The sequence below is a fragment of the Gopherus evgoodei genome, chromosome 1, assembly GCF_007399415.2.
Source record: "Gopherus evgoodei ecotype Sinaloan lineage chromosome 1, rGopEvg1_v1.p, whole genome shotgun sequence".
NCBI lineage: Eukaryota > Metazoa > Chordata > Testudines > Testudinidae > Gopherus > Gopherus evgoodei.
Genome location: NC_044322.1, coordinates 303,625,794 through 303,652,597, shown reverse-complemented (window position 1 = coordinate 303,652,597; position 26,804 = coordinate 303,625,794). Strand labels below are relative to the sequence as shown.

Sequence of the window (26,804 nt, the reverse complement as noted above, 5' to 3'; positions counted from 1 at the left end):
ACCCCAGTGAAAGCCTATGGCGGATTGAGGAAAAGAAGAATGAAATGTTGAGGTCAGGCATAATGAGGAAGCACATAGCCTTGAAAAGAAGTAAACTCGGCAATTCTTAGTATAACTTTAGAGTTGATGATGATGATGATCCTAATTACTTGCAGCTTTTTCTCATCTTGAATTGCTTTTCAAGTTTGATTAATCTTTCTCAGTAAGTGACTTAAATCTTCATAAACAGCCAGTATCTGTAAATGCATAAAAACTATGCCTAATTTTTTTAAAAACATAGTGCTAAGTAGGAAAATGACTTAAATGACTATGGTTTTAATGGACAAGAGAGACAATATTTCACCTCCCTACCCTTCTGATGGTGTGCATATTTACTGAGTGGTGTAGTGAGTATATATTATAGGCATGAGGTTTGAATGGATGCATTACTTAATAGTGTCGAAGCCTTGAGTTTTCACTAGAGATCAACATTTGAGTGCTCTCTTGAGCTACAGTCTTGTACACCGTTTATGGACTGCTGACTGCAGGAAAGACAGATTTGACACTCCTATCATATCACCAAAAGGTCTTCAATCTAACAATTTTTGAAAATTCCATTCTGCCAGCAGTCATGTCTGTCTATGAAGCCTCAAATTGGAGGAAATTAAGGTAACCTGATGACCTCTTATCTATTTTTAGGCTTTAACCAAGAAAACGGTTGAAGTTAAGGGTGGTGACAGCAGTCCACTCTTTGTTTTGTGTCAACTTCTATATTTTGAAATCTGTTTAGAAATCACCTGAAATAAATTTTCTATAATTTAAATGTCACGATTTTGCAATCCAACATCTTGAGGCTTTCCAAGTTTTGATGCAAGTGCTGTTTGTATCATTGGAAGAATTGAAAATATCCCTTTTCTAGAAGGATAAAGTTCCCACTTAACAATCTGCAGGGCTGAAATTGGGTGATAAGTCTGTTGGTGCAGGACTAAATATTTCTCCTCTTGAACCTCAGTATAATTCTGGTGGAGGAAGGATGGGAGAATCTCACATGGGGGTGGGGGAAATAGCCATTTCTCAGAAAAGCCTTCTGTTTTTAAATACAGGTAAGCTGTCTTAAATGGCTCAGATTTGAAATATTAGACTAGTTCTTGAGGTGGATTGATTTAGTGGTTAGCAGTGCATGATGAATGCTATATCATGGCTACCACTTTTACCTGTGTTTATATCTACACTTGACTAGTGCCTGACCATTTTAACTTTCTTATGATTGAAATATTGGAAGTGACAACAAAAGCTAATTAAAATGAATCTCTTTTCTGTGCTAGATTTTAATATCTAGGCATCAGTCTCTGTAACGAGCTGTCAGCTGACACTGTTTCCCTCCCCCCCCCCCCCACCTCTACAGACCCAGGTTTCCCCATTTCTTCAACAGATGTTTATGCCGCTACTTCATGCTATTTTTGAAGTGTTGCTCCATCCAGCAGAAGAAAATGACCAATCTGCTGCTTTAGAAAAGCAAATGTTACGGAGAAGTTATTTTGCCTTCCTGCAGACAGTTACTGGCAGTGGAATGAGTGAAGTCATAGCTAATCAGGGTGAGCAATCACTCATGGATCATACCATGAATCATTTTTACCCAATATAACAAGCAGTTTTGTTTGCCAAAATCATTAGGACAATTCCTGCTAAATGCTATTTAAATATTTAAGGTAGGATCAGGATTTTACTTAATTTTGGCTATCTAAACAAGAATTCTAGTTTGTAACATTTAAAAATACAATATGAGTAAACTATGTATAGTGATCATTTTGGCAATGTTTTGTGACTTAAAATTTGTTTGAGTCGTGGAGTGAGATTTCAGACAAGTAATACAAACACATCAAATGTTTTTTCTATGGAAATACACTTTGCCAGCTATATTAAATGTATCACTTATGACCAACTGTTGTATGCAATACATAGTTACAACAGTGAGTAACCTTGCCCCAGTCCCTTTTATGGTCTTACAGCTCACTCTGTGCCAGCTATGGCATATCAGTGGGCAGAAACTAGAGCTCCTTCTTCCTCTACCTTGGTTCCCTTCTAGCAGCATCTGTTTTCGCTTCTGCCCCTGATGTCTGAGGTTCATTTTGACTCACTGGGTGTCTAGTCCACACCTGTGTCCCATCATTAACAGAGAAATAAAAATTTGGGGTCACTTGCCACTGAAGGCAGTTTCATATGTTCTGTTGACTTAACTGGTGCAGAATCTGTTCAAACACTATTTTGTTAAATGGAGCTTTAGCAGATTGAGAGAAGAAATGCATGAAAACATGAAAAGCTTTAGCTTTTCATCTAAGCAAGACTACAAAAAGATGCACTAAATATGGGTTAAGAAAACCAGTACATTTATTAGAGGAAGAGGAATAAACAGCAAGGTGGGAAAACATGCAGGTGACATTTGCTTAACTTTATTAAGATCCTTTGGCGTTCCTTAGTCTAAGTATATAGGAGCAATGCAATGGGAAAAAAATTTGTTTTTGACACAAGTATCACCATACGTGTTGGAAAGAACTAGACTATTGCTGCGTTTAAACTATCTGCACCAACTGAGGAGGAGAGGTAGAAATGGGGGATGGGCAGGGCTGTGCCAGTTGTGAACAGCTCAATGAAAACCTCTGCTAAACGTGCATCACGGGTCAAAAGAGAACAAAACGTTAGAATGTTTAAAGGCTAGGATAGCAAATACTGAAAATATTTTAAAATGCCATTGTCAGTCACCTGGATTACTATATTCAGCTCTTGTTACTGTCTCAAAAAAACCCAAACAAATGAGAGATCCAGAAATAGGTGACAAAAATGAGGCTCAGAAAGAGTTCCATACAAAGAGACCGAAAACACTAGACGTGTTCAATTGATACAAAATAACAAATGGAACGGAGAAGGTAAATCCTTGTTCTCTTGGCTTTACCTTTTTCATAATACTAGAACAGGGAAACAAATATAACATTAAAAGGCAATAAACCAAAACCCAAGGACAGGAAGTACTGCTTATACAGTGCATGATTAACCTGAGGAATATATAGCTACCAGATTTATTGAGGCCAGGAGTTGAGTAAAAAGTATAAGACCCTTACTGATGAGAACATCTACAATGATAGATGATCAAACCCTTGTACATCAAAGTGTAAGCCAGCAACACGCTGGTGTTCAGGAAGAAACTTCTGTGAATAGGTTATTCTGTAATTGTCACTATGGTGCTACACGTTCCTCTGAACACATGGTACTGATCACTATCGGGGACCGGATACTAGACTAGGTAGACCACTGGCCAGATTCAGCATGGCAATTTTTAAGCGTAAATGTAAGATTGGTAGCTATAAATGTTTTTTTTTTTTTTTTGTAGCAAACACTGTCAAAAGACCTTTACTTCAGACAACATGCTAGTGAATTTTCACAATGTCAGCTTTTATAACTTGTCTTTCTGTTTTCTTTCCCCACTCCCCATGTTCAGTATCCTGACTTCAAACAGAAAGGACTTATTAGGCAGGTGTCATTTTTCATAAGTATTGAGACATGACATCACCTTGGGTACGTGTAACTTGTACCATTATAATTTTTCAATTTCCTACTTTTTAGAAGTGAAATTGGCTCACTTTATAATGGCCCATTTCACATAGCTACTTTTGAACTGGTGAATTTTTGAACTGATATTTTTAACGCTTTCAGAAGAAATCCATTTCCCCATTGATATTTAGTTAAACTCTGTTTCTTTGGGAAGAATCTTTTTTTCAGTTGTTGTCTTCGCATCTTCCTCCATGGGAACTGTCAACATTTCCACTCCAAGGGTTCTTGCAGGTTCAGGGACTTCTAGAGAGTTCTGTTAAAAATGTACACTTCAGCAGATTGTGTTTTTGTAAAATAAAATAAATAAATACATAATTATCTTATTATATGGGTCTGGCAGTCAGACAGCCATAGAACTTGTTACAACAGTACTCTTTATCAAGACCAAACAAAGTTCTTATTTTGTATATTAGTTTGCCAGTGTATTAATTAGTTTTTTCAAAAGCCAAGAGGAATTTATTCTAGACTATCTCAGCAGTTTATAATCTTATTTCTATCAATCATTAACATTTATTACTGATAAAAACATGATGAACCAAGATGTTGCTGGAGAATATATTTTATAGCTATCTTATAAATTATTCCATAGAAACCTCAAAAACAATGAGGAGTCCTTGTGGCACCTTAGAGACTAACAAATTTATTTGGGCATAAGCTTTCGTGGGCTAAAACACACTTCATCAGATGCATGGTGTGGAACATATAGTAGGTAGGTATATATACATGGCATATGAAAAGATGGGAGTTGCCTTACCAAGTAGGGGGATAAGTGCTAACGAGCCAATTCAATTAAAGGTGGAAGTGGGCTATTCTCAGTTGACAAGAAGGGGGTGGAAATCACTTTTGTAGTGCTAATGAGGCCCATGTAAACAAAGTGGCCCTTTTCAAACAGTTGATAAGAAGGTGCGAGTACCAGCAGGGGTAAATTAGTTTTCATACTGACCCATCCTCTCCCAGTCTTTATTCAGGTCTAATCTGATAGTGTCCAGTTTGCAAATTAATTCCAGTTCTACAGTTTCTGTTGGAGTCGGTTTTTGAAGTTTTTTTTGGTTGAATTGCCATTTTTAAGTCTATTGTTGAGTGTCCAGGGAGACTGAAGTGTTCTCCGACTGGTTTTTGGATGTTATAATTCCTGATGTCAGATTTGTGTCCATTTATTCTTTTGCATAGAGACTGTCTGGTTTGGCCAATGTTCATGGCAGAGGGGCATTGCTGGCACATGAAGGCATATATCACATTGCAGGTGATTGAGCCCCTGATGGTGTGGCTGATGTGACTAGGTCCTATGATGGTGTCCCTTTATTAGGGATATATACCTCTACCCCGATATAACGCGACCTGTTATAACATGAATTCAGATATAATGTGGTAAAGAAGTGCTCCGGTGGGGGGCAGAGCTGTGCGGTCCAGCAGATCAAAGCAAATTCAATATAATGCAGTTTCACCTATAACGCGGTAAGATTTTTTGGCTCCCGAGGACAGCGTTATATCAGGGTAGAGGTGTACTTATTTAAGAATAAATGGATACAAATCTGACCTCATTGTGTGTGTGTGTGTGTGTGTGTATATATATATATATACCTGCCTACTGTATGTTCCACTCCATGTATCTGATGAAGTGTGTTTTAGCCCACGAAAGCTTATGCCCAAAAAAATTTGTTAGTCTCTAAGGTGCCACAAGGACTCACTGTTTTTGCTGATACAGACTAACATGGCGGCTACTCTGAAACCTGTCTCCATAGAAACCTGTTTGTCATTTAAGTTTGCAGAATATTTCCAATTTGTCTATATGCTGTTATAACACTTTATAAATTGAAAATCACTCTTGAAATCTTTTTTTCTTTAAATAAGAATTAAGTAACAAACTGTTTTGCCCTTTTGTGTGATGCAGTCTCAAAGTCTTAAAAAATTAGGTGTTCTCTGTTCATGCTGGAGAACTCAAATTAGCTTTTATCTTTAATACTAAAAATCTAATTTACTGTAATCTATTGTAGATGCAGAGAATGTGGAACGTGTGTTGTTCACTATCATCCAAGGAGCAGTGGACTATCCAGATCCTATTGCACAGAAAACATGTTTTATTATTCTTTCTAAACTGGTGGAGCTTTGGGGTAAGTTTGCGTTCGTATTCTGACAGCTTTATGATCAGTAATTGTTGGAAAGATAAAATCTGAACATTGCTTCTTTTTTTTTTTTTCCTCCTCCCCGCAGGGGGCAAAGATGGACCAGTAGGTTTTGCAGACTTTGTATACAAGCACATTGTCCCTGCGTGTTTCTTAGCACCTTTAAAACAAACTTTTGACTTGGCAGATGCACAGACAGTATTGGTATGTACTATGAAATATTTATTTTAACATACACATGAAAACTTTTAGAAGTTGAAATATGCATACAACAAAGAATTGGTTTGACTGATAAAACAAAAGCTTTCATTTATGTAAAACAATTATGTTGGTCATTCTTTTGAGGGTACCTAATTCTGCAGGTCCTCTTGCACTTAGAACTCAAGATGATTTCAGTGAAAGATCTGCATGCAAATGACTGCAGGACAGAGTCTCTAACATCAATGTATGGCAGGGGTGGCCAACCTGAGCCTGAGAAGCAGCCAGGATTTACCAGTGTACATTGCCAAAGAGCCACAGTAATACATCAGCAGCCCCCCATCAATTCCGTGCAGCCCCTTGCTCCCTTCACCTCCCACTCACCGGCAGACCCGCTGATCAGTGCCTTCCCCTTGCTCCCTTCACCTCCCAACACAGCTGATCGTGGTGTGCAGGAGGCTGTAGGGGGGAGGAGTGAGGGTATGGGAGGCTATGGGGATGGAGTTAGGGGCAGGGCCTGTGGCAGAGCTAGGGGTTGAGCAGTGAGCACCCCCGGCACATTGGAAAGTTGGCACCTGTAGCTCCAGCACCAGAGTCGGTGCCTGTACGAGGAGCTGCATATTAACTTCTGAAGAGCTGCATGTGGCTCCGGAGCCACAGGTTGGCCACCCCGATGTATGGTATTAACAAAAGTTAACATTCAATACTAGTTACTGACAAGAGTGTGTTTGGGTTGAAATCTTAAGGTTTTCTTGTGGTTTTCCCCTCCCCCCCCTTTGCAGGCTTTATCAGAATGTGCAGTGACATTAAAAACAATTCATCTCAAAAGGGTAAGGCTTGTAAAACTCTGTGTAAAACTAAATGCATCTCTTTAAAGGTGTTTCTTGGAATTAAATTAATCTCCAGAAGCTAGTAAGTGTCTTTATGTAGAGAGAAGAATAAGATTAATTCCAGGGGAGTTAACAGAAATCACTGACCGGAATGGATGTTGTGTTTAATTGCAGAAATTTTGTTCCTCTTTATGTCGTTGTTGTAAAACCTTTAAAGTTGTCACAAAATAGCTGAGTTTGTATGTTCAAAAATTATTATTTAAATAGATTTTAATCCAGTGGTGGTGAATTACTGTTATTCAGTAAAATAATTACACCAAGTGTGAGGGATCTGTGGTTTTGAAAGAGTTATATTCTTTGGAAGATCTCTTCACTTAAAGTAGCCTCATACTGTAAAGTCACTAAAAATGGCATGTTCTTCTTCGAGTGATTGCTCACATCCATTCCAGTTAGGTGTGCGCGCCGCGCGTGCACGTTCGTCGGAAACTTTTTACCCTAGCAACTCCAGTGGGCCGGCAGGTCGCCCCCTGGAGTGGCGCCGCCATGGCGCCCAATATATATCCCTGCCGGCCCGCCCGCTCCTCAGTTCCTTCTTACCGCCGTGTCGGTCGTTGGAACTGTGGAGCGCGGCATAGCTGTCCTCCACGTCCCTAGCTCTCCTAGTTTCTATCGCTTGTTTATCGCTTATCTCTAGTTCTATATAGTTGTTAATTAGTATTGTTAAGTAGATAGTTTAGTAAATAGCTGTTAAGTAGTTCCTTGCCGGGGGCTTAGCCCTTCCCGGCACCGGGCGCCAGGCTCATGCCTGTTTCACCAGGCTTCAAGCAGTGTGCGGCCTGCAAGAAGCCCATGCCTACCAGCGATCCCCACGAAGCGTGCCTGAAGTGCCTCGGGGAATCGCACAGATCTGACAAGTGCCGCATCTGTAAGGCTTTTAAGCCGAGGACAAAAAAGGAGAGGGATCAGAGGCTCCGAACTCTCCTAATGGAGGCGGCACTTGACCCGTCGACTTCGCAGACCGTGGTTTCGGCACCGGCACCGGATCGCTCCGGCACCGAGAAGACTCCCCGGCACCGACCTTCTCCGGCACCGGAATCAGAGCCTAGGCCGTCGAAGTCTAATACTCCGGCCAGGCAGACCCGGCTTGAGCGCCCGGCCTCAACATCGGCCGCGGCACCGCCGGCACCGTCAGCACCGTTGACTCCGGGCCCGGCGGGTCCGTTGAGTCCGGTGCCGCCGAGCTCCCCCATGAGATCTGGGGTTGAGATAGTGGTCCCATCCACTCCGGAGACCTTCGCCTCGGCTCGGGACCTTATTGCCCTGACTGAGCCCACTCGGCTGCCACCCCCGGTACCTCCGGTGCGGGTTGTGTCCAGAGGCAAGCCCATGCTGTCGGCGCCGCCCAGAGACAGTCGTTCGCCATCCAGGTCCCGACGTCTTGGGCGCTCCAGATCCCGACGCCGCTCGCAGTCCTGGCACCGCTCCCCTCAGCGATACCGGTCGCACTCGCGGCAACGGTCGGCATCGAGACGGTCGCGGTCAGGCTCCAGTCGGCGTCACCGGCACCGCGACTCCAGGAGCAGGTCCCGACGCTACTCACCGCACCGGTCGACCTCCCGGCACCGAGCTGGTGGCAGGTCCCGGTCCCGCTCGACCTCCCGGCACCGAGCTGGTGGCAGGTCCCGGTCGACCTCCCGGCACCGAGCTGGTGGCAGGTCCCGGTCCCGGTCGATCTCCCGGCACCGAGCTGGTAGTAGGTCCCGGCACCGAAGCGGCGCCCGGTACCGAAGCGGCGCCCGGCACCGTGACAGATCCCGGTCCCGGTCCCGATCCCGGCACCGATATGACTCCCGGCACCGGTCCCCGGCACCGAGACGATCCTCCGTGCCGGCCCGCGCAGACCCGTACCATCCAGGGTCGGCCCCGCCGTGGCCCTCGAGGCAGCCGTCCGTATCCTCCCAGACGGACAGCGGCTATGCGCTGGGCACCGACCGGCAGGCGGCGCTGTTTGCTGATCCACCGCTGCAGGACCAAGGCCCACAACAGTGGGGATTCTGGACACCCTGGGCGTACCATCAGGCCCAGGGCCCCCAGCAGCTCCCTGCTAGGCCGGCGACTGCGGAGCGTAGGGCCCCTGAAGCCTCTTTGTCTCGCCCCCCTCCCTCCCCGGAAGGGGACGAAGGGTCCAAACAGCAGGACTCCGCTGCGGCTCCGGAGACAGAGGCGAGGGCTGAGGAAGACCCTCAGTTGGACACTATTGTGCCTGGGGTCTCATCATCCTCCTCCCCGGATGAGGCGGTGGCGGGTACCTCCTCCAACAGTCCCCCCCCGCTGGATCTCAGGGCGCACCAGGACCTCCTCAGGCGATTGGCTCAAAACCTGAGTCTGCAAGCAGAGGAGGTCTCGGAGATAGAGGACCCAATTGTCACCATCCTCTCTTCCGATGCTCCCACCAGGGTCGCCCTGCCGTTCATACGGACCATCCAGGCCAATGCCAATACTATCTGGCAGTCCCCGGCCTCCATCCCTCCGACAGCAAAAGGAGTCGAGAGGAAGTACATGGCCCCTTCTAAGGGGTACGAATATTTACATGTTCACCCGACTCCCGGTTCACTGGTAGTGCAATCGGTGAACGATAGGGAGCGTCACGGCCAGGAGGCTCCGGCCCCCAAATCCAGAGAAGCCAGGCGGATGGACCTCCTTGGCCGTAAGGTGTATTCGGCTGGGGCGCTGCAGCTCAGGGTCTCTAACCAGCAGGCCCTGCTGAGCAGATACGCCTTTAACTCCTGGGTGGCAGTGGACAAATTTAAGGAGCTGCTGCCACAGGATGCTCGCCAAGAGTTTACGGCCATCCTGGACGAAGGCAAGAAGGTCGCGCGCACGGCCTTACAAGCCTCCTTGGACGCTGCGGACTCGGCTGCCCGTACCCTCGCGTCAGGAGTTACGATGCGTCGCATCTCCTGGCTGCAGGTTTCCGGCCTTCCGCCAGAGCTCCAGCACACGATACAGGACCTTCCTTTCGAAGGCCAGGGCCTGTTTTCCGATAAGACAGACCCCAGACTTAAGAGTTTAAAGGACAACCGGGTCATTGCGCGGTCCCTCGGGATGCACACCCCCGTGACACAGCGTAGACCCTTTAGGCCGCAACAACAGCAGCACCGTCGGCCGTTTTCCCAGTTCCGCCAGCGGCAGGACCTTTACAGGCGCCGCGGCAGGAACGGGAGGCGCAGGCAGTCGGGGAACCAAGGGGGGCAGAACCAAGGCTCCTCAAAACCCCCGCCTGGTCCTAAGCCTTCATTTTGAAGGTGCGCTCGAGGGCGCAGTAACAGTTTCCCCTATGGATCCTTCCCCCCCGTTTTCCAACCGCCTTTCGTTTTTCCTCCCGGCGTGGTCCCAAATAACATCGGACCGCTGGGTCTTAAGCGTGGTGCAGACGGGGTACCGCCTGCAGTTTGTTTCGTTTCCTCCTTCCCGCCCTCCTTCCTCGTCCCTCTTCAGGGACCCCTCTCACGAGCAATTCCTTCGGCAGGAGGTGCGGACGCTCCTCAGCAAAGGAGCTATAGAGGCGGTTCCCGAAAACGAGAAAGGCAAGGGGTTTTATTCCCGCTATTTTCTGATCCCCAAGGCCAAGGGGGGCCTCAGGCCTATCCTCGACCTGCGAGAGCTCAACAAATACCTCGTGAAGTTGAAGTTCCGCATGGTATCCCTGGGGACCATCATTCCATCCCTGGATCCGGGAGACTGGTACGCCGCCCTCGACATGCAGGACGCGTATTTCCACGTTGCCATTTGGCCACGCCACAGACGCTTCCTCCGCTTCGTTGTGGGGGCTCGTCATTATCAATTTGCGGTCCTCCCGTTTGGCCTGTCCACGGCCCCGAGGGTGTTTACAAAATGCATGGCAGTTGTCGTGGCGCATCTTCGGCGCAACCGTGTCCACGTGTTCCCTTATCTGGACGACTGGTTGATTCGGGGCACGTCGGAACAGCAGGTGTACAGCCATGTCCGCGTGATCACCGGCATGTTTGCGAGTCTGGGCCTCTTGATAAACACAGACAAGTCCACCCTGAGGCCCACTCAGAAGGTGGAATTTATCGGGGCCGTCCTGGACGCCACTGTGGGCAGGGCCTCGCTGCCTCGGCAGCGGTTCCAGACCATGGCGGCGATCGTTCAACGCTTGCGGTCAGCCCCGTTGACGTCAGTGAGGACATGTCTAACCCTGTTAGGCCACATGGCGGCGTGCACTTTTGTGACCGACTACGCTCGGCTCCGCATGAGGCCTCTCCAGCTGTGGCTTATCAGTCATTACAGGCCAAGGCAACCGCTAGACATGTTAATCACAGTCCCCCAGAAGGTCTTAGATTCCCTCGGCTGGTGGTTGGACCAGTCCGTATTGTGTGCGGGTCTTCCCTTTCACCCGTCTCAGCCCTCGGTATCCCTGACAACGGATGCCTCAGATCTAGGCTGGGGGGCCCACCTAGGGACCCTGCGGACGCAGGGCCTATGGTCCCAGGAGGAGGTGGGGCTACACATCAACATGAGGGAGTTGAGAGCGGTCCGCCTTGCTTGCCAAACGTTTTGTCATCAGCTTCAGGGTCGTTGTGTAGCCGTGTTCACGGACAACACGACGACCATGTATTATATCAACAAGCAGGGCGGCACCAGGTCCTCCTCCCTGTGCCTCGAGGCGATACGACTCTGGGACTTTTGCGTAGCCCACTCCATTCACCTCAGGGCTTCCTTCCTTCCCGGAGTGCGGAACACGCTGGCGGATCGATTGAGCAGATCCTTCCTGTCACACGAGTGGTCCCTTCGCCCGGACGTCGCTCTCTCCATTTTCCGGAGGTGGGGTTATCCCCGGGTGGACCTCTTTGCGTCCAAGGGGAACAGGAAGTGCCAAGCGTTCTGCTCCTTTCAGGGCAGGGAGCCGGGGTCGATAGCGGATGCCTTCCTCATCCAGTGGTCGACCCACCTGTACTATGCGTTTCCTCCGTTCCCTCTGGTTCACAAGGTCCTCCTGAAGGTGCGCAGAGACAGGGCTCGTGTGATCATGGTGGCCCCGGCATGGCCCAGACAGCACTGGTACACCATGCTGCTAGACTTGGCCGTAGCCGACCCAGTTCCCCTGCCCCTTCATCCGGACCTGATTACCCAGGACCACGGGTCTCTCTGTCACCCAGACCTGCAGTCGCTGCACCTAGCGGCGTGGCTCCTGTGTGGCTAACTGGTTCCGAGCTGCGCTGCTCCACGCCTGTGAGAGAGGTGCTCTTGGGCAGCAGGAAACCGTCCACAAGAGCCACATATTCGGCAAAATGGAAACGCTTCTCCTGTTGGTGCGTAGAGAGAAATCTCCGCCCTATGGAAGTTTCGGTATCCGAAATCTTAGACTATGTTTGGTCCCTCAAAGGGCAAGGTCTGGCCTTATCGTCGTTGCGAGTCCATCTGGCAGCTATCTCCACCTTTCACCCGGGTGCGGACGGTCGCTCCGTTTTTTCTCACCCGACGGTGTCGAGATTTCTTAAAGGGCTGGAACGGTTATTCCCTAACGTCCGTCCCCCTGCTCCAACCTGGGATCTTAACCTGGTGTTGTCCCGGCTCATGGGGCCCCCCTTTGAGCCGTTAGCTACTTGCTCCCTGCTTTACCTCTCTTGGAAGGCTGCCTTTCTAGTAGCCATCACCTCGGCTAGACGGGTGTCGGAACTCCGAGCCCTTGTGGTAGACCCCCCATATACGGTCTTCCACAAAGACAAGGTACAGCTTAGACCACACCCTGCCTTTCTACCCAAGGTGGTCTCAGCCTTCCACGTCAACCAAGAGATTTTCCTCCCGGTTTTTTTCCCAAAACCTCACTCCTCAGGCAGGGAGCAGCAGCTCCACTCGCTGGATGTCCGTAGAGCTCTCGCGTTCTACATAGAGAGGACCAAACCCTTCCGCAAATCCCCCCAGCTTTTCGTGGCGGTAGCGGACCGTATGAAAGGGCTTCCTATCTCCTCCCAGAGGTTATCCTCGTGGGTTACGTCCTGCATCAGGACCTGTTATGACTTGGCCCATGTCCCTACGGGCCGTGTGACTGCGCATTCTACCAGGGCGCAGGCGTCGTCGCTAGCTTTCCTCGCCCGTGTGCCCATCCAGGAAATCTGTCGGGCAGCGACCTGGTCATCGGTCCACACCTTTGCTTCCCACTACGCCCTGGTACAGCAGTCGAGAGAGGATGCGGCCTTCGGAACGGCAGTGCTCCGTGCCGCGACTTCTCACTCCGACCCCACCGCCTAGGTATGGCTTGGGAGTCACCTAACTGGAATGGATGTGAGCAATCACTCGAAGAAGAAAAGACGGTTACTCACCTTTGTAACTGTTGTTCTTCGAGATGTGTTGCTCACATCCATTCCACACCCGCCCTCCTTCCCCACTGTCGGAGTAGCCGGCAAGAAGGAACTGAGGAGCGGGCGGGCCGGCAGGGATATATATTGGGCGCCATGGCGGCGCCACTCCAGGGGGCGACCTGCCGGCCCACTGGAGTTGCTAGGGTAAAAAGTTTCCGACGAACGTGCACGCGCGGCGCGCACACCTAACTGGAATGGATGTGAGCAACACATCTCGAAGAACAACAGTTACAAAGGTGAGTAACCGTCTTTTCTTCTTTCACTGTTTGCTCATGTCCATTCCATGTTAGTTGTGCACATGTTGTGTGCATCATCGCCAGAGATTTTTCCCTCAGCGGTGTCTGTTGGGCCAACTCTAGTGTCCCCTGGTGCTATGTGCATATGCACCAGTATAAGGGGCACTGCTGGCCCCACACCCTCTCAGTTCCTTCTTACTACCTGTGACAGTCGATGGAACAGCTCTTCTTGCTTCAGCAAGGCGTTATTCAGTGGGTTTATTAGTCTGTTTAGTAGTAGCGTAAATAGAGTAAATAGTATTAGTGCAGATAGTTAGTCCCCCTCTCTTAGCATAAAGAGGCTCTCTTCGCCGCTGGGGCTGGGCATGTGCCTTCTGCGGCAAGCCTATGCTGGTGAGTGACCCACACTCCTGTTGTCTTAAGTATCTGCGAGAGGCTCACACAGATTTCACATCTCGTACAAAGAAAGGCTAGACTGAGAGCTAGTCTTCCGAACACCTCAGCTTTGGTGCAAAGAGCCCTTCTGGCACTGCGTGTTTCTCCGCACCATTCTCCATCTCCAGTGCTGAGGAAGAAGCATAAGACACAGCAGTCCAAGAGAGGATGCCTCCCCAGTGCTGAGCAAGGACAAATGGGGACGGCAGCGGAGTGTGACGCGCGTCAGGCCGCTCCTCTGCCTCTAGTGGCACTGTCAACTCCATGCCACTTGCAGGGGTCCGATGTGGTACCTCCTGCCGACACCAAGAAGTCATCACAGCGCCAACCACCTGAAGACCTTTGCAGTCCCTGATGACTTACTATCACTCCCAGTATCCCTGACCCCGATTGCACAACCACCAGAACTGATGAGCATGACTAGCAGAAGGGAGGATGGGGCTCCGAGCTTGTACTTGGCACTGGGGCCCTCTATCATCTATGAGGTCTGGCACTGGTCCTCCGCACCGACAGGAGAATGCTTCTTCAGAGTCGGAGGTGAAGTCCTACACCCAGTCTAAGCCTCCATCGCTGGACCCCCATGTGGACCCCCACATTGGTATCTGGCCTGGAGGACAGTGGCCAGTGCAGGTCCAGTGGCTGTTCTGAAATCTGTGGGGATTTCTCCTGTACTGGGACTGCCATCCTATTGGTCCTACTCAGTTGCATCTGAGAGGAAGGCCCATGTACTGCTCCGCTGGGCACCTGACCCCAGCTCCAGTACCAGCATGCAAGATTTGGGCCCAGGGGACATAATCGGGGCAGAAGAAGAGGAGGAAACTCCCCCTCTGGCTCAGACCTCTTCCTTCTCCCCAGATGAGGGAGGAGCTGAGCAGCTCGCTGCTGCAAGATGACTTTAGAGCCCATCAGGAGCTTCTAAAGAGGATAGCTACTAACTTAGGGCTAGAGGTCAAGGTTCTGAAGAAATCTTAACATAGCCTCATTGATATTTTGGCTGCAGCAGCCCCATCTAAAGTGGCCCTACCCATTAATGAGGCTACTGTGGGTCCAGTCAGAGCCCTATGGCAGACCCCATCTTCTCTCCCTCCCACCTCCAAACAGGGTAGAGAAGAAATGCTATGTACCAACAAAGGGATATGAATACTTATATTCTCACCCCTTTCCCAGGTCCCTAGTGATTTCAGGCCAATGAGAGGGACAGACAAGACCAGACAAGTGCTACCCCCAAGCAGAAGGACTCAAAAAAGCTACACCTGTTGAATAATTTTTTTCTGACAAACTGGCGGGTTACAGTTTTGTATTTCTAACTAACAAGCCCTGCTTGGGAGGTACGATTACAATATGTGGGACTGTATGGTGATGTTTAAAGACTCCAGGCAAGAATTTTCCACCCTCTTAGAGGAAGGAAATAATGTAGCCAGAGCCTCACTCCAGCTGGGCCTGGTTGTAGCCAATGGGGCAACCAGAATGATGGCTTCCACAGGGGTCATGGGAGTAGTGCTCATGGCTTCAATTCTCAGGGCTCCTGTTGGCAGTTCAACAACTGATCCAAAACCTCCCATTCGAGGGTACTTCTCTTCTCTCAGAACAAACAGACACAAGCTCCATCGTCTGAAGGACTCCAGGGCTACCCTCAGATCCCTGTTCAGAGCGAGTCCGCCAGGTCTTGCTTAGTAGTAGGGAGCCATCTACTAGAGCTACTTACCTGGCCAAGTGGAAACATTTCTCAGTATGGTCTTCCCAATGAGGTCTTTCTCCAACTCGGTCTTCCTTTCAGTCTGTACTGGAATACCTGCTCCATCTGAAACAACAATGTCTGGCCCTCGCATATTTCCAGGTACACCTAGCAGCGATCTAAGCCTTCCACCCTCTGGTGAGCTGCAAGTTAGTCTTGTCAAATGAGATGTCCATTCGCTTTCTTAAAGGCTTATAAAGGCTTTATCCTCAAATTTGCGAGCCAATGTGGGATTTAAACCCGGTCCTTTCAAGATTCACAAGCCCTCCCTTTGAGCTGCTAGCATTGTACCCTCAGCCATGGGTGGTGAGTGGAGCCCCCCTTTTGGGGAGGCTAGCCCTGGTTCCACCCCTTGCTCCCTCTCCCCTCAGCCGGAGGAGCACCGAGCTGCCCTGAGACACTCTCTCACCCTCCCACCCAGAGGAGCCCTCAGACATATCCTGCGGCTGGAGCCCCAAGACACACACGAGACACCCCCCCCCCGCCTCAGCTGCAGGAGCCTCCAAGCCAGCTGAAGCCCAGAGACCCGCCCCCCCAACACACACCTGCCCAGAGGAGCCCTCAGCTGGCCAAAGCCCTGAGCTCCCATGCCCAGAGTCCCAGGCCAGCTGCAGCTGCACTATGCCATGCCTTCCCTCTCTAGACGCCAAGCCGCCCGCAGAAAAGCATGTGTCATGGTATAATTCCCCACTCTGAACCTTAGCATCCAAAAGATGGGGTCCCAGCGTGAATTCCTCTAAGCCTAGTTACCAGCTTAGTACTTGTAGCGCTGCCACCAACCAGGAATTCCAGTGCCTGGTACACTCTGGTCCCCCCAACCTTGCCCGGGGACCCCCAAGACCCAGTCCCTCTGGATCTTAACACAAGGAAAGTAAACCCTTTCCCTCACCGTTGCCTCTCCAGGCTTCCCCTCCGTGGGTTACCCTGGAAGATCACTGTGATTCAAACTCCTCGAATCTTAAAACAGAGAGGAAAATTCACCTTCCCCCCTCCTTCTCTCTCCCCCTCCCAGACTCTCACTGAGAGAGAAAGTAATCCTAACACAGAGAAAAATTAACCTTTCTCCCCACCAGTTCCCTGGTGAATCCAGACCCCGTCCCCTGGGGTCTCCCCAGAATAAAAAAAAACAATTAGGTTCTTAAACAAGAAAAGCTTTTAATTAAAGAGGGAAAAAACAGTAAAAATTATTTTTGTAAATTTAAAATGGAATAGGTACAGGGTCTTTCAGCTATAGACACTGGGAATGCCCTCCCAGCCTAAGTATACAAGTACAAATTAAAATCCTTTCAGCAAAATACAAATTTGAACTCCTTCCAGCCAAATACACATTTGCAAATAAAGAAAACAAACATAAGCCTAACTCGCTTTATCTACCTAGTACTTACTATTCTGGACATTATAAGAGACTGTATCAGAGAGATTGGAGAGAAACCTGGTTGCACGTCTGGTCACTCCCAGAACCCAGAGAGAACAACCACCAAACACTAACAGCACACACACAAACTTCCCTCCCTCAAGATTTGAAAGTATCCTGTCCCCTGATTGGTCCTCTGGTCAGGTGACAGCCGGGCTCACTGAACTTGTTAACCCTTTACAGGCAAGATAGACATGAAGTACTCCTGTTCCATTAACTCTTAACTATCTGTTTATGACAGCATGCGTCTCTCTTCTCTGGAAGAAGCTTTTGCTATGCCCCATGCAGGTTCCGGGGCGTCTGAGGAGGCAGTAGCACATACCGCTGCCTCAACCGTCCGGAACCTGCATGGGGCATAATAAATCAAAAACTACCCCCAAACCCCCCCCCCAACTGGAGGTCCGGCGGCTGCAGCTCAGCCTCCCCATACCTGTTATACTCACTGCCCATGCCTTCTGCTGTTTCTCTCCTGGAAGGTCGCCTTCCTGATAGTGATTATCTCAGCCAGAAAGGTCTTGGAAATCAGGGCCCTTACATCAGAACCACCATACACAGTGTTCTTTAAGACAAGGTTCAACTGTGCCCCCACCTGGCCTTTCTTCCAAAGGTGGTTCCATATTAACTAGTCCATTTTCCTGCCAGTTTTCTTCCCAAAACTGCACAAGAATTCAGAAGAGCAGCTGCTTTACTCATTGGACATTAGACATACAGTAGCCTTTTATACTGAGAGGATCAAGCTGTTCCGTAGATTTGCACAACTCTTTGTGCCAATAGCAAAAGGAGGGAGAGATAGCTCAGTGGTTTGAGCATTGGCCTGCTAAACCCAGGGTTGTGAGTTCAGTCCTTGAGGGGGCCATTTAGGGATTTGGGGATTGGTCCTGCTTTGAGCAGGGGGTTGGACTAGATGATCTCCTGAGGTCCCTTCCAACCTTAATAATCTATGATTCTATGAGATGCCTACCGGTCTCAGCCCAGAGAATCTCATCCTGGATAATCTCCTGTGTTCGGGCATACTGCAGGCAGGCAGCCCGCCCACTTCCTGCTATCTTGACAACTTATTCGATGAGAGCTCAGGCCTCATCAGCAGCATTTCTGATCCAGGTCCTGATCCAAGATATCTGCAGGGCTGCAACCTAGTTGTCAGTGCATACCTTCTCCGTTCACTACACCATCACCCAGCAGGCTCGAGATGATGCCAGGTTTGGGAGAGCAGCACTGCAGTCCACATCTCCATGAATTCTGAGCCCACCTCCTTGTACCGCTTGTGAGTCACCTAACGTGGAATGGATATTACCAAGCACTCGAAGAAATAATGGTTACTATCCTTTCCGTAAGTAGTGGTGTTGTGTTTGTGTCCATTCCATGGCCCGCTCTCTTATCCTTTTGTTGGAGTTAGCCAGCAAGAAGGAAGTTAGAGGGGTGTGGGGCCAGCAGTGCCCCCTGATACTGATGCATAAGCGCGTGACACCAGAGGGTGCTAGAGTCGGCCCAACAGATATTGAGTGAAAAATGTTTGGCAACAGTGCATGCAGCACGTGCACACCTAATGTGGAATGGACATGAGCAACACATCTTTATGAGCAACAGTTATGGAAAGGTTAGTAACTTTTTTTTTCTTGACAAATTTATGTATTCTGTGTCAGATACGCAGGTTTTAGTGACTAAAATAAGCTTCTGCTATTTGTTACTTTTGTTCACGATGCTGCAAAGCCAACATAGATATGTGAGAATTATCTGGATTCTATTTCTTATACCTCACAAACAAAATTGTATACTAAGTTCCAGCTATGGGGCTAATAACTGGTGCTTGTACAAACCCATTTGATTCTTTTTGCCTCTTCTAGATGGCAGATTGAATTCTTGTTCTTGAACATAGGGAGGTACCTGATAAACACTGAAAAAATATCCTAGTGAATTGGAGGCACCTTTTTCGGTAAATGGCCACGAAATCCCTGGTAATATTACATTTATATGCCATTTGCCCTAATAAAACAGCATAAATTTAGATGGTTATTACAGAGATGACTATTAGCCATCAGTCTCAAGGAGTACATCTGGGTGCTGAATTTCTCAGTCATTCTGAAACCAATAAGTTTTGTCATTTAGTGAGAGCAGTAACTTAAGGTGGAGCTAGAGTGTGGTAAATGTGCTGGCATATATTTCCTCTTAATGCTGCACACTTCTGAGTTGTGAAGTATGACAAAATGAAGGCCCTAAGGTCCATCTAGTTAAATTGGCTAGCATAACATTTGACTTTCATTACTCTTGCAGTTTTAGTTCAGCCAGGTTTCTTTTTAAAAGCATATGTTTTATTCTATGCAACAAATAAAAGTAAAATATAATGGGGTTCTTAACTTTGTAACTAATGCTGAAACGTGGAGAAATCTTTTATTTTACAATAACTTATAATTAAGGGTAAGATTTTGTCATGGTTCTTTTTAGTAAAAGTAATGGACAGGTCGCAGGCAATAAATAAAAATTCATGGAGCCGTGACCTGTCATGATTTTTATTAAAATTAATGGGGGTAGACAGGGCTGGGGGGTGCGGGGGAAGGAATGACCGGTGGGAGCCCTATAGTATATGGCAGCCTCATTCCCACCACTGTGGGTCAGGGGAGCACAGCCCGGGCTCCGGCACTGGCAAAAGGAGTTGGGGGGACGTGTGGCCCTGGCTGCAGCTGGGAGGAGGTGGGCTGCGGCCTTGGTTTTGGTCCCGCCACTGACAGCTGAAGTCAAGGAAGTCTGGTATAGTCTCAGAATCTGGGTCCTCAATGACTAAATTGTATCCTTACTTAAACACTTGCTACTTGGAGTACTACTGTTGTTACTGATACCTTCTCCATGAAGGGCCAGAACTAACTGTTCTTAAAACTACCTTATGTACCCTAAAACATTATCCCTAATGGCTTTTATTGTTAGGCTACATTTGTCCAAGCAAAACTGTGGTTTGATATCTTTTCCAGGGCCCTGAATGCATTCATTATCTTCAGCAAGAATATCTGCCTTCACTGCAGGTAGCTCCTGAAATAATCCAGGTAGGAACCTTCTCTAGTTGGTATTTCAAATATTTAAAAGTGAAAACTGAAGACAATACCAAAAGTTGTGTTGGTAAGCTTAATTTCTCCTGTTCCATTTCACTAAAACACACAATTGCTATGTAGTACTAAAACAACATGACAAAAACAATAACATTTTTCAAATTAAGGATGTAAATATTGGTTAAAGTTAAACGAGTAAAATTGTATCATTTAATTGGTTAACCATTAACCGAGGTAGTTCCGTGGGGCCTGGTACAGCATGGCTGGGGTTAATGGTTAAGTTTGGTTAACCGGTAAGCCTAATGCTTACTGTTTAACCTTTTACATCCCTAATTAAAATACAGCATACAGGAAAACCATCCATAAGTTGGCAGTACAAATACTAACTCAGTGCTGTTAAACTCAGTGATTTAAAGCCTTATCTCAGAAAATGGCTGTCATTAGATCCTCAGGCCAGTGTAAAAGATTAGTTATAGTCATGCAGCCAGCTTTCCAAAAGAAACTGAGTGGAAACTTATTTAGATGGAGAACTGAAGCAAAAGATATGTCTGAAACCAATAATCATGTATTTTGATACCTGCAAAGTATTAACATTTGTTTTTGTGAAGATATTTGCCTAGAAATCAGCAACAGAAAAAATATTTTGGCCCCTTTAGAGTTGCCCAGGTGTCATCTTAGTATGCTTTGTCTAATTCTGCCCTCAGAGATACTGATGTATACTTAGGGAGCACAAGTACTTCTAAGTATTATTTTTGTTGAGTATTTGTGAACGTTTCCACAGTCCAAATCTCTGGAGTAAAAAGTATATAGCTATAGATCTTATTACAAGTGTTAGTCCAGTTTAAGTGACTACCATATTGGTAGTAAAAATAAACATTTCGTAGCTGTCATTTCTTTTTAATAAGACTTAAATCTGAGAAATTAAAGTACAAGGAATTTTGATTTTATAAAAATGGGTACAGAAATTTTTTTTATATTAAAGATTGCTAACTTTAATGTATGGATTTTCTGTAGTGTTTTTGGTCTTACTAATATACAAGGTTATTTTACATTACAATCATTCTTGCACTTAAAAATAGACAAGAGATATAGTGTTTTCAGCAATGAAAGTGGGTTGTTGTTTTTTTTTTTCCAAGCTTGATTGTTTCAACAGTTAATGTGATTCGGGCATTTTAAAAGGTACACTGAATGTTATCTGGGTGAATTAGTTTGATTAGATGTTGAGTGCCAAGTAGAAATAGAGGATTTCAATTCTGATCTGAGAGTCAATTTGGAGGTTGAAGTGGTCAGACCTGCTTCTTTGGAAGATAATATTTACAGTTGCAGTGTGACTTAAATTGTGAAACTAGTTGACTTAACAGCATAAATAATACTTGTGTGATAATTTATAGTAAAGATAAAGGAAGGCTTCTTACATATCCATACGCTACCCTTTGATCCAAGGTTCTAATTGCTTTGTCAGGAATTGTGCCACAGTGAGGGCAGAACGACTCTTTATCTTGAAATACTCATATTAGCAATACTTAACACATGTAGTGCTTTGCATGTGCAAGTACTGCATAAAATTAGGGAGGTAGGTGTTATCCTGATTTAACTTTAAGGAGAACCAGGAGATAACACAACTGCAGTGCCATGAGTCATGTGAAGGCAAGTTTAGAGCCATGGACCTCCTGACTTCAGTTCTCCAATCTATACTTACGTTATCATTCAAAATGTAAAATGGGTTGCTAAAAACTGTAAACATCTGTTCTCTGAAGCATATCTGAGGGGAGCCAAAACCTATGATTCATCCTTACTGGCCAGTAAAATGCATAGTTTACTACTACTTTTAAAGGAGAGGGGAAGCACAGTGGGGAAAATATGAACTTCAGTTCTGTGGCTGAAATGTAAACGTCTGTTACTCATTGCATCTCAAGCACTTGTATTGTTTATCCATCTAGCTACAATATATTTCAGTATTAATTCTCATTGCTCATTTACAGGAGTTTTGTCAAGCACTTCAGCAGTCTGATGCTAAAGTTTTTAAAAATTACTTAAAGGTAAGTTTAAATTCAGTGTTTCCTTATTAAAGTGGTACATATTTCACTGAGTTATGGTAGTGATTTGAAGGCAAGTGAGAACATATCTCTGGTGCTCTAACGTAACAAAATGATTCTATATTAAATTGTCATTTGATTTCTTTGGTCATATATCCAATGAGATGGTATCCATTTGGCCTATATAATCAAACTGATAACTTGGACAGAAAGGGCATAACTGGCTTGGTTCTAAAATATGTATGATAATACTTATCTTCATCATAGCTGGTCTATACTGCAAAAAATTTGAGCACCACCACCAATAGATTTTTAGATGGAACCACTTCTGTGTTGAGCTTCAGGGAGACAATCAGTCCCCTCAAATTAATGTGCACATATTAGTGTAAAGACATTAAACCTAACCATACTATGAATATGTATAATCTGTATTTCCTGAAGCTTTAGCAAGGTGTGTATATATACTATTTGTTTTGTTTTTTTGTTTTAAACAGGTATTCTTTCAAAGAGCAAAGCCCTAAGGAAAATACTGGAATCCTCTGTTCCATAATCAGGAACTCCAGTTATTTATACAAATGCTAACTTTTTGTGCCATTCAAACTGGTTTTGTTTTTAAAGATGTTGCTTTCTGCTTACATCAGTAAATATTTTAGTCTTTGGAAAAATGCAAATGAATATGCACCGCTTCTGTGTCTCATTAGATACATGTAAGGTATGTGACAACATGAGAAGTTGCCTATTCCAACCCTTTTACTTTGTGCAGGATGGCTTCAGTTTATGCTGTAACACATACAGCAGTAAAATACCTGACTTTTATTTTGAAAATAAAAAAAATATGAAAATCTAAGACCATAGCAGTGGTTATTAAACTCTGTACATTTTTAAAGATACTGAGTAAAAGATGTTTTCATGAGACATGAATTTCATTTGTTCATGTATGGTGACATGAAAAATAAAACAATCAAACTCATTTTTGTAGATAGTCATTTCATTGAAATTGTCTTAATGCTAAAGTGTATATTCTACAAAACACAGATTGGTTTAATAAATTATGATGAAAAATAGGAACTGTTTCTACTTTTTTATAAATAAATTTTATGTAGTGAAAAAGTACAGGTTTCTGACTCATTGTGTTGAATCTTTAGGTATCACAATGTTCTGCAGCTTACTGATTGTATTAATTTTGAGCAAGAAATAGGAAATCTGTTGGTACTTTGATAAAGTGCTATGGTCAGTTAGGATGTTTACTGTCCGGTGTGTGGATGAACCAAGCAAAATTTGCATTTATTACAATATATTTCATTTGTACCAATGGCTTGTGCCTCTGTGGTTCCCCACCTGATGCTGTAGTATGCAGGCTACTATCAGAAAATTTGGTGGGGAAAAAGTTATGCAATGAGTCCTAGTTTTCTCCCAAGAATAAATATCTACATAAGATATTGGAGTCAACATACCCCACAGATAATCAAGAATGAGCAATTTTTTTCTACATTAGATAGTACTTTAAAATAAGACTAAAGATTTACAATACTTATTTAAAAAATGACAGCCTGTCCTTCAACTGGGCTACAGCAAACCAGATTACTGGGAGGAGAAAGGCTGCCAAATAACTAATCCTAGAAATGTCCAGCAAGGATCTGAACTTTCTGGTAGTCATTAGCAGATTCACACTTTGGTACAACTGGAACAAATTCCAATACACTTGTGGAAGGAATCAACCACCCCCACCCACAATGATTATCAAATATCTTTTTAACTAATTGTCACACTTCTTGACTAAAAGGATAGTCCTTTGGGACAGAGGGGGTTAAGTCAAATATTATATGGCTCTCTAGAGAGATATCAAGAACAAACTGAGAGACTTCCCTCTTGGTGTGGATTCTTCAGTGATTTAAATTTTCACTGGCTCTAACAGAGTCCTGGTTTGCTTCATTATATTACCTACAATCCAATTATTAGGGCTATGGATTAATCACAGTTAACTCACACGATTAACTCAAAAAATTAATCACGATTAATCACTGTTTTAATCTCACTGTTAAACAGTAGAATACCAACTGAAATTTATTAAATGTTTTGGGTATTTTTCTACATGTTCATATATATTGTAGTCTGTGTTGTAATTGAAATCAAAGTGTATATTCTTATTACAAATATTTGCACTGTAAAAATGATAAAATAAATAGTATTTTTCAATTCCTCATACTAGTACTGTAGTGCAATCTTTGTTTTGGTTTTGAATGCAGTTAGGTAACAAAAAAAAAATCTACATTTGTAAGTTGCACTTTCACAACAATGTAAAACTTCAGAGCCTACAAGTCCACTCAGTCCTACTTCTTGTTCAGCCAGTTGCAAAGAAAAACAAGTTTGTTTACATTTATAGGAGATAATGCTGCCCTCTTTTTATTTACAATGTCACCAGAAAGTGAGAGGAGGCATTTGCATGGCACTTTTGTAGATGGCATTGCAAAGTATTTATGTGCCAGATATGCTAAATATTCATATGCTCCTTCATGCTTCGGCCATCATTCTAGAGGACATGTTTCCATGCTGATGACACTTATTAAAAAAAAAATGCATTAATTAAATTTTGTGACTGAACTCCTTGGGGGAGAATTGTATGTCCCCTGCTCTGTTTTACCCCTATTTTGCCATAGATTTCATGTTATAGCAGTCTTGGATGATGACCCAGCACATGTTGTTCATTTTAAGAACACTTTCACTGCAGATTTGACAAAAAACACAAATATAAAATTCTAAAGATAACTACAGCACTAGACCCAAGGTTTAAGAATCTGAAGTGCCTTCCAAAATCTGAGAGGGACGAGGTATGGAGCATGCTTTCAGACATCTTTAATGAGCAACACTCTGATGTGGAAACTACAGAACCCAAACCACCAAAAAAGAAAATCAATCTTCTGCTGATGGCATCTGACTCAGATAATGAAAATGAACATGCATTAGTCCACACTGCTTTGGATTGTTATCGAGCAGAACACATCATCAGCATGGACACATGTCCTCTCAAATGGTGGTTGAAGCATGAAGGGACATATGAATCTTTAGTGCATCCAGCACATAAATATCCTGTGACACCAGCTACCACAGTGCCATGAGAACGCCTGTTCTCACTTTCAGGTGACATAAACAAGAAGCTGACAGCATTCTCTCCTGCAAATGTAAACAAACTTGTTTGTCTGAGCAATTGGTTGAACAAGAAATAGGACTGAGTGGACTGTAGGCTCTAAAGTTTTACATTGTTTTATTTTTGAATGCAGTTTTTTTTGTACCTAATTCTACACTTGTAAGTTCAACTTTCATGATAGCGATTGCTCTATAGTACTTGGGTGAATTGAAAAATACCATTTCTTTTGTTTTTTACAGTGCAAATACTTGTAATCAAAAATTAATATAAAGGGAGTCCTGTACACTTTGTATTCTGTATTGTAACTGAAATCAGTATATTTGAAAATGTAGAAAACATCTACAGATTTTAAATAAATTGTTTAACAATGTGATTGATCGCGATTAAGTTTTTTAATTGCTTGACAGCTTTCCTAATTATCTAAGGGCTAGACTGGAGGGTGCAAGATAGCAATTATGACTTAGGCTAGATTTCTTTGTGCTAGCTCCAGGCTGTATTTCATCCTGGACAATAGCTAATTACTACCTTCATGTGCCCCTTCAGCTGTGCTGGCTGGCATGTTTGGGGCAGAGCCCAAGTTCCACCGTCCTCTTGCCCACCTGCTCAGGCAAATGAATAATGGCTTGCTGCACTCACCATTACATGCCTGGATTTCAGGTTTAGTGAGACTTTACTCTTCCCTCCACCCATTGAGGATAAATGGTTTGTATAACTGGTCATTTGTAAGATTGGTGTTTGTGAAACTGAGGTTCTACTGTAATTCTAACTCTTAAGTGGTACCTGTAATCTTCACTGAGGCAGGAAAAGCATCCTCTGAGTGTTAAACATGTCCAGATACTTCCAAAGAGGGGAGTCCGGGGATGACTATCCTTCCAGACCATGAATGGGCTCTCCAGCCAAAATTCTTGGTTATGTTTTGAGAGATGCTAAATGGGCACTTTCTTGGAGTGTGAGAGCAGTCAACCAGCACAGATTCCAAATCCATGTAGGCTGAGGTTTTTTTTCCCCCCCCCTTCCTCCTCAGGCATTGGCTTCTTGTGACCTTATTCTACCACATATTCCCTTCTGGCACATGCCTCCTTTGCAATCTCCTTACGACATCTTCTCTGTCATGTACTCCACTTGCCTATGTACTAGCCACAAGCATGAGTGGAAGGAGCTATAACTGCATGGTAGATTTAAGTACCTAACAAGCCCAGATATTCTCCTAGGATACAAGCAAGTGTTTTTGGAAAAGGTGCTGCAGTTTCTTAGCTGGCTGTGGAATTTTGAAGAGCCAGACCAAAGCAGTGTCCATATGTGAGGCAGAACTTACAGGATCTTCAAGTGCAAATTATGCCCTCCTCGGTCACAGCCTGCTTGACCCTCTTACTACCAGGGCATGGCCCTGTAGAGCTGAACAGATGTCTGGTCCCCACTTATCCTAAGGAGCCCCAACTCCAGTGTGGAAAGACCTGATCAGGAACAGCAGACCATGTCAAGGAGACAATCCAAGGGTCAGGAGGATACCAGCTGACCAGCTCAGGGGCTTAGACCTGGGTCAGAAGGAAGGGAAAAAATTTTAAGGGCTATCATATGCCCCCATAAATATTGAAATGAGTCCTAAGTGCTCTGGGCTGGTACATAGCTTCTCTTCTGAAACAAAT

The 26,804-nt window shown here is 45.3% G+C and overlaps 1 protein-coding gene across 4 annotated transcripts in view; it reads left to right on the top strand.

The window, feature by feature from the left end:
• XPOT (exportin for tRNA) overlaps positions 1–23,077 on the top strand; it is an 82,044-nt gene extending 58,967 nt beyond the window's left edge. For 2 of the 4 annotated variants that reach the window (XM_030548835.1, XM_030548834.1), the window contains 7 exons: positions 1,385–1,574; positions 5,580–5,696; positions 5,797–5,912; positions 6,689–6,736; positions 19,903–19,974; positions 21,960–22,016; positions 22,508–23,077. In XM_030548835.1, coding sequence (XP_030404695.1) covers positions 1,385–1,574; positions 5,580–5,696; positions 5,797–5,912; positions 6,689–6,736; positions 19,903–19,974; positions 21,960–22,016; positions 22,508–22,534 — 627 coding nt within the window. In that variant the 3' untranslated portion in view covers positions 22,535–23,077. Of the gene's footprint in view, positions 1–605; positions 649–1,384; positions 1,575–5,579; positions 5,697–5,796; positions 5,913–6,688; positions 6,737–19,902; positions 19,975–21,959; positions 22,017–22,507 lie in introns of those variants that run through there. The other 2 variants (XM_030548837.1, XM_030548836.1) reach the window with 2 other exon arrangements.
• The last annotated feature ends 3,727 nt before the right edge of the window (positions 23,078–26,804 follow it).